The 12,926-nt window shown below is 44.1% G+C and overlaps 1 protein-coding gene across 12 annotated transcripts in view; it reads left to right on the top strand.

Moving 5' to 3' along the window:
• The window catches only part of CTNND2 (catenin delta 2), a 3,222,299-nt gene that overhangs the window by 2,753,257 nt on the left and 456,116 nt on the right, over positions 1–12,926 (top strand). For all 12 annotated transcript variants that reach the window (XM_085606754.1, XM_085606755.1, XM_085606763.1 and 9 more), the window contains one exon: positions 4,534–4,618. In XM_085606754.1, coding sequence (XP_085462880.1) covers positions 4,534–4,618 — 85 coding nt within the window. The remainder of the gene's footprint in view (positions 1–4,533; positions 4,619–12,926) is intronic.

Consider the following 12,926-nt stretch of genomic DNA (forward strand, 5'->3'; position numbering starts at 1 on the left):
TCAGCATTCCTACTCATCAAACAAGTGCTCATTCTAATGGAAGAGATAGGCCAACTATATGGCTATTGTTATAAAAAATGCTAACTTGCAGATGACTCATATTTGCTTGGATTCAAGATGGTTATTCACTGAGGGGGGACAACACCTACCTTAAGAAATAATCACAAGACTTGTCAGTGTGAGCCCTTAAAGTCACTAAAGTAATTTCAACTCCCTGATAGCTATGGCACTGAACAGACAGGCTTAACTTAGAGGCAATGTGAAATGTGTTTATGTAGTACTAAAACAGTAATAAAGTTGAAATGCGAAACAATAAAAATCCCAAAACGAATTAGAAAAATAGAGTAGAATTTATTGAACAAAGTGGCAATAAAATGACAAGCATTTTATAAGGGGAACCAGGGATAGGATTTTTATATATTGTAGGTAGAAATATCACCAAGAAGCACAAAGTGCCAATGATAGTCAATGGTTGTGGTAGAATGGACCTAGGCTCAATCTGAAGCTGACAGTGAGGGAGGGTGGGTCGGATATCAGATTCTTACTGGTCAAAAATGTTTCCTTCTGACTTTAGTCCTTAAGTCCTACTCCAATACAGGGGTACACTTCTAAAGCTCTCCACCACTCCTTCAACTTCGCTGAGACCCAGGACCCAACTCCACCCCCCAGCAACAACTCCACCCCACCCCAATCCCTTCAATGCATCCTCCTCAACGTCTGCTCCCTCCACAGACATGCCACGGAAATCTGGGACCTCCTCGACAGCACCACTCCTGACGTCCCCTTCCTTACCGAAACATGGACAAACGTCACTGCAGGACCAGATATTGCGATTGCCATCCCCGAAAGATACAAAATCACCCGGAAGGACCACCCAAACCGCCCCAGGGGAGGCATCACCGCCGCCCACAAGGCCAACCTTCGTCTGAGCACCTACACTGATGGGTCCACAGACCTTATGGAACACCTCCACTTCAAGATACAGGCCAACCCGTCCACCACCGTCCGAGGCACCCTCATCTACAGACCTCCTGGACCCCGCACACCTTTCTCCGACTCCATCACTGACATCATCACCCCACATGCCATCACCTTCACCGACTACACCTTGTTGGGAGACCTCAACTTCCACCTCTACAACCGCCAAGACCCCAACTCCACATCCCTCCTGGACAACCTCCACATCATCGGACTCAAATAGATCGTACCAGAACCCACACACTCAGCAGGATACACCCTTGACCCCATATTCAAAGCAGGAAACTCAGCACCTACTTCCATCAGAAAATCAGGACCATATATGACAACTTCGATGACAACGTCTACGAGGAACCCACACCCACCACTCCCTGCACCACGCAGCCGACACTGGACAGCTGGACCGCCCTTAGCATCAAAGACACCCTAAAGACTATGAACACGCCAGGATCATCCCTCTGCTGAAAAACCCTTGGCGGACCCCAATGACCTCAACAACTTCAGACCTATCTCCTTACTTCCGTACCCAGCGAAAGTCATTGAAAAAGCTGTCAACAGCTAACTCGCCTCCATCATTGACAAAAACAATATCATCGACTCCTCCCAATCAGGCTTCAGGAAGAACCACAGCACGGAAACCGCCTTTATCACCGCGACAGACGACATCCACTCCCTCCTCAGAGGAGAGACTGTGGTCCTAATCCTGCTGGACCTCTCCACAGACTTCGACACAGTCTCAAACCGCACCCTAGCCCGCAGACTCCACAATGCAGGAATCCGGAACAAAGCCCTCGACTGGATCCGCTCTTTCCTCTCCAGCAGAACGCAGCAAGTCAGATTCCCTCCCTTCCTCTCGGATCCCACACCAATCACCTGCAGAGTCTCCCAAAAGATCCTCCATCAGCCCCACCCTGTTCAAAGTCTACATGGCCCCCTCGCTTCCATCGTCCGATCACACAGACTCAACATCATATCGTATGCAGACGACACTCAACTCATCCTTTCCCTATCCAACGAACCCAACCAGATGGATGAAGGACAGCTGCCTACAACTTAACATGTAATATAGAAAACAATTGGTTCTGTTGGGCGATGCAATTGCTGGGATACATGTATTCAATACAAAAGAAAAGGTGTTTCACACTTCCTTATTCAAAATGAAACAACGATTTCAGTTAAGAACACACCAGGAAAACATGGGTAGAGTTGATTTTCTCTTATATTTTTCATGAAGTATTGAATATGAAAAGGCTGTCACAAATACAAGTAAATTGCAAAAATACGAAAGTGACTATTGTGAGAAGGTGACATGTGGTGACTGGTGAAGTGAATAGTACACTATATACAAAACAGACATATGTGACATAAATAAAAAGAATTGTTGAACTTTTGTACTGTCTCGTTATTTAACACATGTAATGACAGACCCAACATTAATTGACTATTGGTCAAGAGAACTGTATGGACATGTGTGAAGGAAAAGTGTCGACATTTTGACCCTGGACACGGCGCGGAATGTGGAGCGTCCCTGCAGGTCTTCCTCAGGACTATGAAAGGACAGCCAAAAGGTCAAGACGTAAGGAAGATCCAATATGGGAATTCAATTAGTTAGGTTCGGTCGCAGTGCATCAATAGTGCAAATTCTTCTTAATTGTAAAGACTGAATACCTCCTATTTGCAGCACACATAGAAAGAGCAAAATGTCGTTAATTATTGTTTTTGTGCAGCAAGGTGTTTCTTCCGGCAAAGAAACAATCATTAAATAATAGCAATTTGCTACTTCTATATGTGCTGCTTACTGTAGCACACATAGAACTAGCAAATCGCCATTACAGGAAGTGACGCCTTCCTGCACATAAACAATTATCCCTGCAATGCAGACACCCTTGCATTATGGCGCAAGGTAGCTACTTTTAGCACCAGGCCAAGGGGAAACACGGGTGATACTTATTCTTGTAAAAACAGTGCACCTCTGCGTTTTTTTAAATAACACAGCGCAGCGCTGCAAAATTTGCCGCAATGCTGCACTATTTCCTTGTAAATATGTGCTTAAAGACAGACTTTCACACATTTTTGTAGCCGAGCCTGAGGTACCTAATTTAGACTCCGATATGACTTGTGATTTGCCTGATTGGATTAAACAGGTCCGTGAATGAGTTCTGTTAAATAGTCAGGGACATAGTTCGTTAATTGAGTGCTGCTTTCAATCCCAGGTCCTTTAGGGCAACTGGCTATACATTTACTCTCCACTTCATTAAGAATGTTGCTGCCTTATGACTGCATAATCTCTGTGAGTCTGGTAACAATCCCCAAGCCCCCTATTGTTGCGGAATCATCACTGGTATATACATACAATTGTTTGCTGCTAATGAAAATGTATTGAGTCCTACCATCCCCAAGGTTAGAAGTAAGAGGTCTATGGACCCATCTATCACTTCTCATAGACCCGTTTCTGCACCCAGAAAGGCCATTTGAGGTCCAGGCTCTTTCATAAGGACAGAGCTCAGTGACATCATGATTCCACCTGTAGCTGAAGGTTAACAGGCCCTGGGAGTGTAAGAATGTTCAACCATAACCCAAGTCATGTTCAGCCTTGAGTCTATGCTATAAGGTGTACTTTCCGGTTTGAGAAAGGTATTCAGTTGGTTACACTCGACCGGAGGGACTGTGGAGAGCACAGGCGTCTCCTCATGCCTTCTTCACCTGTAATCTGAGATATTGTACAAGCTTTACAATATTATCCCATTTATTCGACCTGATGGGCTGGCTATGTGGTATGTTCCATTAAAATTAATTGACTAGATTAATGCAATGGCCTGCCGGCTGGTTTTTTAATCTGTCAATATAGATCATATTCTCAGGCCCCCGATAAAGTATCCTGTTAATTTCGATGACCCCAGTAATAGTACTTCCAAAGTGGTGGGGGGATTCCTGGCATAATAACAGGAAACTCATGTTGGGGTCCCAGTGATTATTTACCTTTTATTGTCAGAATACTGTTAAATGTATGTAACATCTCATTCAATTTCTTTTCAGATGTAAATTTAAAAGTCAGCTATGCGAATATAGAAATTTTACTTCGCCCACTGAAGTTTCTTGCTAAAAAAAATCCTCGAATAACCGGTCTTCTTGTAAACCTAAAACTCTGTAATATCAAAATGATGTGAAAGCAGGGTAGAGGTCATGAAATTGGCTCCTGTGTTCTTGCATTGGCATTTTTAATTATTTATTCACTTTTTCACTCTTTCTTTCCCTTGTCTCTTTTTATGCTTCCGTGCCCCCAGTGTCTCATCAGTTTCCATGCTCTTTCTCAATCTTCCATTTGTCTCTCTCCGCTTCCCTCATCCCCCTACTTCTCAACCTCATAATGTATCTCCCCCCGCCCTTTATTTCACCAATGATCTTCACCTCTTTCTCTTTCATTCTCTTTCCCGTTGTTCTTTAAACGTTTCTCCCTCCCTCTTCTACCCTCTTTCAAACACTATGTCCCTTTATCTTAATTACTTCTTCTTTTTTACACTCTTTATGTTGCTCACTTTCTCTTTTCTCCTTCAGGCATTCCCCAAAGGTGGTGAAAGCAGCATCCCAGGTATTAAACAGCATGTGGCAATACAGAGACCTAAGAAGTCTTTACAAAAAGGTAAGACGTATATTTCTTTAGTTATTCGTAAACATGCTTGTGGAAAATGTGAGAATAATTCCTAACTGGCTCTTCTAAACTGATGTGTCCCGTTGAAATGTGTGCACATTTACTGTATGTATTTTCGGAGGAGCTTAAAGGCATTTGGGGTACAACTAAAGCCCTGTGTGGCTGTAGTATTGCAACAAATTGCTGAAACGTGCGACCAGAAGGGCTATTTCTTTCTTGACTGTTTACTGTATATACTGCATTTAAAATGGCTAAACAGGTAGTGTCCATTGTTTTCAATGTCACAGATTCGAGAACAATCCTGTGGATGAGTGATTAGTGTTTCGTTATTCTATTGTCTACACTCAGAACTATAGATTGTAATCACAAGAGTAAGTACACATGCAGTTTATTATAAAATAAGAAAATACATCTTCAGTATTTCAGGACATTGTTTTAATTGGCATTGTAAATAAGAATGCCGTTTTTTCTAGGTAGCAAGTAAAATATCTCTGTAGAAAAAGATTAATGAAAAGGTGGCAGGAAAAAAGGTTTGTCATTATTAAAATCCAGTTTATTAGCCTTTACAAACCCTTGTAAACAATGATGAGCCACAAAGCACCACTATTATCACAAAATATATACACCTTTATTTTTTAAAACACAATATATAATTTAATAGCAATTTTAAAGACTGTTTACTAACTTCCAGTACAGCATTTAAAAATAATGAAAATGCATGCATGCTAGAGAAACCAAAGGCGCGCCATGGGTAGAAATCCCCCTACTTGCTCATAGGTAATCTCATAGAATCAGTTGCTTAAAAGACAGGTGTGCCCACTGACACTGCTATCTATCATGCATTACAAAGTGAAAAATAAGAGATTTAATCAAGCAAATCTGGGACCTCCAGCCCCTATATCATTGATCAAGCAAGCAAAACATGCAAGTCCAATTGTTTGAAAGTATTTTTCTCCCCTCCTCCACCCCTCAAAAAGAGTATTTTTCTCATCAAGACCTGGTGGTACATTTTAAGGCTTATTTCTCAACTATATTGCTTACTAAAATGAGAGATTTTATAGCGTTTTATAATTGATTAGAGCAAGTATTCCTTTTAATATCTCTAAATGCACATCAAAAGCATTATTCAAATACAACAAGGATATTTGAGTTCTTAAGATTGATATTTATGCGACTAAGTCAGAGGACTTAGGAGGCAGATTTAGAAACATTTTGCACTAGGTTAGCATCTCAAAAATGAACCAAACCAGCGCAAAATGTTTAGGTGGGTTTTACTTTCCAGCAAATCTTGTTATGCATTGAAATGTGAACTGAAAGCAGTACAGAGCTTTGCATCCCTTTGCATTGGGGTTGTGGGGGCCATGTGTGGTACATGGGCGTTCCCATACAACCGTCCATCGTTTTTTTACAAAAAGCCCTATCTACTAACAATCGTACACAGGGTTTTGCACCAAAAAATAACACCGTTATGAGAATGGTGTTACATTGGAGAACTGCTTTTATTTCTCCAAACGTTTCCGACTTTTCGTGTGTGCTGCGATGTGTACAACACACAACCAAAGTTTTAAAGTTTGTCTAGGTATAGTAACTTGTATTGGAAGGTTGTCCTTGTAGTAAAAAGCTATGCTACACATCACACACACATCCTTACACTATGGTGCAAAGGTATGTGCATGGGGCTTCACAACCTATGTGTGCCCCAGCGGGATGGCAAGAGAAGGACAGTGCGATGTCTTAGTAGATAAGTCGCTTTCCTGCCCTCTCCTTCTCACGCGACAGCATAGCAACTTGAGTTGCTGCGCTGCATTGGGTGGCCTCTTTGTAAATCTTCACCCTGATCATACAGAAAAAAATAGGATGTTTTAATACTTTTATTTCCACAAATAAACCTGGTTGTAGGAGAGGAAACGCCTCTCGGAAGCCAGTACCTGAAGCATTAATATCCCCAGACGTGATCACTTCTGCTTCACCATACACATCCTGGGCAATGTGGTCAACCTTTACACTCTGCCACTTAAAGGAATATGCAGAGGGTTAAAATAGTCAAGTTGGTAAATTTCAGATTACGCATCAGAAAACCTGCTTTTACTCCCAGTCCCTCTCCTTGTGTGATGATGGCCTAAACTGCTTTGTCGCCCATATTGCAATATTACTGGAAGCTCAAAGAGGCAGCTCAGTCTGCAGGGGTGTGGTATCTAAAGATAGAAGCTGGAAGGGTTCAGTTTCATAATAAACTGTGGAGTAGGGAGCTGCTGAGATGCAAAGACAGTTGGAGATGGACGGCAGTGCCTTCATTTTCTACATTCAAGCTCTGGTCCATCTTCGTTCTTGTGAGTGTCTTTACTACAAGTTTACACAGTGGCATTCTATATAAGAGCATCCATTCAGAACGAATAGCCTTTTGGCCAAGCGCTATATATCATAAGCAAAACAATACACAAAGAAAGCAATCAAGACATATATCACACAATTCTTTGTAATCGCCCTGCTGCATAGATGTTTGGTGTTCCACAGTTATAGTGTATTTATGTAACTGAAATATTTGGTTATATGAGAATAACAAGATAAGTTTACACAATCATAGCAGAGTGGGTCTTGATTGCATGACTTTTTCAATTTGTTTTATCACATAACTTCAACACCCATCAGGGGTGACAAGCGCTATATGTATGCAAACCTATTTCCGTCTTCTATCCCACCACTACCCTTCACAATCCAAATAACTGACTAACATGTCCCCCACTCAAATGACTTTCATATTTCACTATACTAATTCACCACTAAGACTTTAACGGGTTCCGGAGTAGCGTGCTACTCACCAAAAAAGTGCTTCAACACCCCATCAGGGGTAACAAGAGTTATATATATGCAAACCTATTTCCCTCTTCTATACCTCCGCTACCCTTCGCAATACAAATAACTGACTAATATGTCCCCCACTCAAATTACTTTCATATTTCACTATACTAATTCACCACTAATCCTTTATGGGTTCCAGAGTAGCGTGCCACTCGCCAAAAAAAACAACTTCAACACCCCACCAGGGGTAACAAGTGCTATATAAATGCAAACCTTTATCCCTCGGGTATCCTTCGCAATCCAAATAACTGACTAACCTATCCACCACTCAAATGACTTTCATATTTCACTATACTAATTCACCTCTAATCCTTTATGGGTTCAGGAGTAGCGTGCTGCTTGCCGAAAAGCGCTTTGACGCCTCGTCAGTGGTAGTAAGCGCTATATAAATGCAATCACAATACAATAAAATAACCTTTCACTATAACTTCAAACGGGTTCAAACTACAAAAACGTTGTTTTTATTACTGACGCGACAATAGTGAAAAAGCACTCACATGGTTTCTGCAGGAGAATTTCCTTGTTTGTGTTTGTCATCGTGTAGTTCTAAATGTGTGTTCCATAAGGCTGAAGGAATAGTTGGCGTTTCAGACGTAGAAATCTCAGTTTGCTTTTGTGCTGATTTGCTTAGTAACTACAATCATTATTAGGTACGCTGCATGCCAGGGATTAAGGTGACAGTTGTAGCACTACTGAGTGACCTTTGCCGGTCAACGTCCGATTAATCCTGCAAGCTGCCCACAAATGATTGGGTTTGCCGTAGAAACGGATCTGTGACGATGACGACTGCTGAAAATAGATGACGAATTCTAACCTTATTTAAGAACAATGCAAGACTGCTAGCTGAGCACTGAATCAACTATGGTTGTAATTTGAAGTTTAAAAAACAAAATAGAAAAGAGCTTATTGCAACAGAAGCAGATAGTAGACTCAGGGAGCGATTATACACATAGTGACCATGGTGAAAAAACGTGGCGACTGAAGAGGTGACTGGCCAAGGCCCGACAGGGTTAAACAAAAGGTAAGGGGAAGTGTTAAAGAGAGTAGAGCTCCCTCCGTCCATATGTGCATGGTATGCGTTTAAAACATGGAAAGACATTATTAGTGGAAACATACATTCAAATTTGTTAATTTTGAGACCAGACTTTAGTTTCATTTTAATTTTAATATTTAAATTAAATTTTCAATGTTTCCTCATTTTAAATCTTGATTAATAGAGGATTATTTGTACATTGTCATATTTATTTGGTATATGCCATTGTGTTTGTATAGAGGAATCCGTTTAGTTTCTGGTACCTTGGATGCCCGTTCTAGTGCGAGGGCTTCTGACGTTTCTTCTATGTGACTGCAAGGTATCCCTTGATGGGGGCAGTGGCGTAATGAAACTTGAGGGGCCCCCCCTGCAAGGTATGTGGAGAGGCCCCCTCTGAGCTTAATCAGGAGCTCTCTAGCCGAAGTACTGTGCTAAGGGGGCCCCCTGGAGCTTGGGGGCTGCGGGGGCCTGTGTTACGCCCCTGGATGTGGGAGAGGATTTTGGAGGTCCTTGCGCTGCCTATGCAATGCGAGTCTTTGCAGGGTGCTTTGTGGCTGGTTGGGCGCTCCTGTTTGGATGGCCACAGTGCCTCTGCTCATCCTGCGAGGCCCTGGACTTCAGAGGAGTGAGGATGCAGCGCACGGAGCTGGGTCTTGGCCGCCCTCCCAAATCAGTGGCCCTTCCTACCACCTCTATTGTGGTACCTCCCTGGGAGTAAGTACTGCATAAGCATGGAAACTCTTTCTAAATCTGTCTGTATGGCTTAATGAGGGCGTCCTCACACAATTTAGGGAGCTTTGCGGGAGCGCCATATAGGGTGCCTATTTTTCCTGCAGTGAAGGACACCATCACACAGTTTGGGGCCCGGTGGACTTGCCCTCTCAGACTGCATCTTGTGCACTGCCCTAAGGAGGAGGCGGGCTCTTCTGGAGCGCACTATTAGGCACATCTTTCTTCTGCATTGCAGGAGGCCATGGTATGGTCTGGGGGTGGCTTGTCTCACCATCCCATAGTGCGTTTTGCTCACTGCCCTAAAACGGAGGCAGGGCTGGGCCAACCCCCTTGGCTTGTAGTTCTTAAGTCAAAAGGAAATAAAATCTCCAGGGGCAATTGCTAAGAGGAAGGCATCCATGATTTCTGGAGGTAGGAAAACTGCTCCTTCTCCATCAATAACATTTGTTTTTGTCATATGCAATTGTATCCCCCAAAGTTATTTTTGTATCCAATTGACCCTCTGCTAAGAAACAAAAAGTATTTTCAAGGAAGAAACAAACTTCAAGTGAAAAAAACATGTGAACAAGGTGGGTTCTGACTTGTGGACTGAGTGATTGATTACAGACCTGGATCCAGACTCTGAACGTTTTTCCAAACTGTACGCTTCATTCGAGGGTTTAATTAAGTCTTCACTTGACCCTATCCATCAGTGACTGAGGGATATTGAACTCTCTCTAGCACAGGTCAGTAGGAGCTGTCGGGTTTGAAACTTTGCATAGCCAAGCCCTGTCGGGCAGATGGGGGCGTGCCAGTTGGTACCCTTCCCAGAGACTCCCCTAAAAGTCCTGATGGGCCGAGTGTGGTAAAAGAGACCACCTTACAGGGAGGAGTTGCTGAGGCAGTGAGAGCTTCTGAACAATCTGTGCAACCTGCTTTGCAAAGTGTGGTGCTGTCTCCAAATGTATTGGGACATTGGTAGGGGTTGTAACAAAGTAGTTGGGCCTGTAAAACCACCCGGAGTTACTCTGAAACAACCACCGGAGGCGACTCCATATGTTGTTGTATTACCCAGTGTTCTCACTCTTAAAGCTTGGCAAAAAGAGAACTGGCAGGATTTAGAGAACAAAGCTTTTTATAACTGGTTGTCTAAAAATATTGGGGGAGGTGTTTTTGATTATGAGGATATCATTATGATAAAAAGGGTTGCAGGGATAGAGAACAGGCACAGGGATTGCATCATTATAAATTTGAAAGCCTCCTATATCGCCAACACCATCCTTTGTAGGTCAAGAACCAACTCAATCTCGCACAGTTAGATAAGGGTTTTACCCATGGGCTACCATTACAGACCCATAACACAACTTGGTCAACCTTAACACATGGTTCCTCCCACATTTGTTCATAGTGTCCCCTGAGATTTAATGTCCAGATCTTTAATGCATTTGCCCCATTGTCATCACTAGTGGAAACAGACTGCCCTTTTGTGGGGAATTTCTTAGTGGAAATGTACAAAGATAGTGGGGCCAGTAGTGGCCCTCACTCTGTCAACAAGGTTAGTATCCCTGTTTTAGAGCTTCCGCAGTTTTATGCTAAACAGTTGTCTGCCTCCCCCATGGTGAACACCTGTAATTCTTCTTTGATGTCCTTCCAACATATCTTATGGAATGTGGCAGGGCTTCAGTCTAAGCTGGGTAACTCTGACTGGGTGCCTTATATTAAGCCGTTTGACTGTGTTTTCTTGCAGGAGGCTTGATTCTTGAATACTTTGTTCATTAATGGCTTAATTTCCTTTGTGAACCCTGCTGTTGCGCTATCCACTGGTAGAGCTAAAGGTAGTCTAGCTATGCTGATCATTTTCAATCAATCAGTCAATCAAGGGTTTATAAAGCGCAGGCTACTCACCCGGTAAAGGGACTCAAGGTGCTGAGGGAAGGGGAGGAAAAAAAGGGAGGGGTGGTGGCCCTCAGTACCCCGTAGAGTCACGGAGATCCATCGAAGACCAGATCTTGAGGTCATTTAGGAACTTAGGGAGCAATGGAGTCTTTTGGAGGAGCAGAGGGAGGGAGTTCCTTGCCTTGGCAGCGAGGAGGGAGGAGCGTCCTCCTTCTCTGGCTTTTTTGACCCGAGGTACCGTTGCGAGGGAGAGCTGGGCCAAGCGGAGAGCACGCTGGGGAGCGTGGAACATGAGGCGGTGGTTCAGGTTGTCTGGTCCGGTGTTATGGAGGGCCTTGTGTGCATGGGTGAGAAGCTTGAAGGTGATTCTCTTCTCAACGGGGAGCCAGTGTAGTGTCGGCTGATGTGGTGCAGTAGGTTGAGGACTAGTCTGGCGGTGGTTTTCTGGACGTTCTGGAGTTTGCAGGTGAGATTCTTGTTGGTTCGTAGAGTGCGTTGCTGTAATCCAGTCTGCTACTGATGAGGGCATGTGTGACGGTTTTCGTGTGTTCTGGGGGGATCCAGTTGAAGGTCTTTCGGAGTAGGCGGAGGGTGTGGTAGCAGGAGGAGGTGATGGCACTAATCTGGCAGTCCATTTTGAGTTCAGAGTCCAGGATAATTCCAAGGTTGCGTGCGTGATCCATGGGGGCTGGGTGTGCCCAAGAGCGGGGGGGCCACCAGGTGTCGTTCTAGGCATCAGGATGTGGGCCCATGATGAGCACCTCGGTTTTGTCTGTGTTGAGTTGTAGGCAGCTGTTCTTCATCCATCTGGCGATGGCTTCCATTCCGACTTGGAAGTTGCGTTTGGTGATGTTGGGTTCCCTTCCTGTCTCTTTACCCTTCTATGTAGCTGCCCCCGATCTCATCTCTATCACACCTATGTTTACTTCACTTCTCTCTCAATATACCTTCTTCTAACCCACCCCACTTTATCTTGCTCTCAAACCTCACCTGTCTACCGCTGTCTGTATCTACTTCTACATCTCTACTCCAGTAGCGGCTGCTACTGAATAGGGGTATGGGAATGTGGAGTGGAGGGGGGGATAAAAGTAAAATTAAAAGACTTACCTGGGTGCTGCCGGCCGCCACCTCTCCTCCTATATCTTCGCTGTGCCACAACAGGAAGCACACAGCCTCCCAGAATCCCCTGGTCAATCACAATGCTGCAATGCAGTGCTGTGATTGGTCTGACCGCCGCGTTTCCGTGCTCAGACGAGGACTGGGAGGCTTTGCATGTTCCTCACCAGGCTTTGTAATGCAGCCTGGTGGGGAACATGCAAAGTGCGCAGGACTGTTTGGTCAGCCCAAGGGGACCGGCCAAACCATCCTGCACACTTTAGAGTGCGCCTCACACTCCTCCTCCTGGCCTCTGCTCTGGCCAGCCTGGCCCCACTCACTCCACCCTTAAGAAGGTAGGAAAACTAAAATGATAATAACATTAGTTATCATTTAAATTTTTACTTTGTCAACTGCTCCCAGAGCAGTCGGGCAACGCTCCTCCGCCTTAGCAGAGGAGCCACTGCTGCTCTACTCTCTGTCTCTGCCTATTGTCACTCTTCCTCACCTGTCTTGTGTCTTTCCATGCCTCGTCTCTCTACATACCTTTCACCCCTCTACCTTACAGAAATGTGCTGTTTCCATCCCACTTCCCTGTCAATGTCCTCCACATACCTCACCTCTATCAGCCTAATGTTTTCCTTTACCTCATTTTCACCTTTCCTTTGCTCTCCATCTATACACCACCCCTTATGTCTCACTTAG

The sequence above is a fragment of the Triturus cristatus genome, chromosome 5_2, assembly GCF_964204655.1.
Source record: "Triturus cristatus chromosome 5_2, aTriCri1.1, whole genome shotgun sequence".
NCBI classification, from domain to species: Eukaryota; Metazoa; Chordata; class Amphibia; order Caudata; family Salamandridae; genus Triturus; species Triturus cristatus.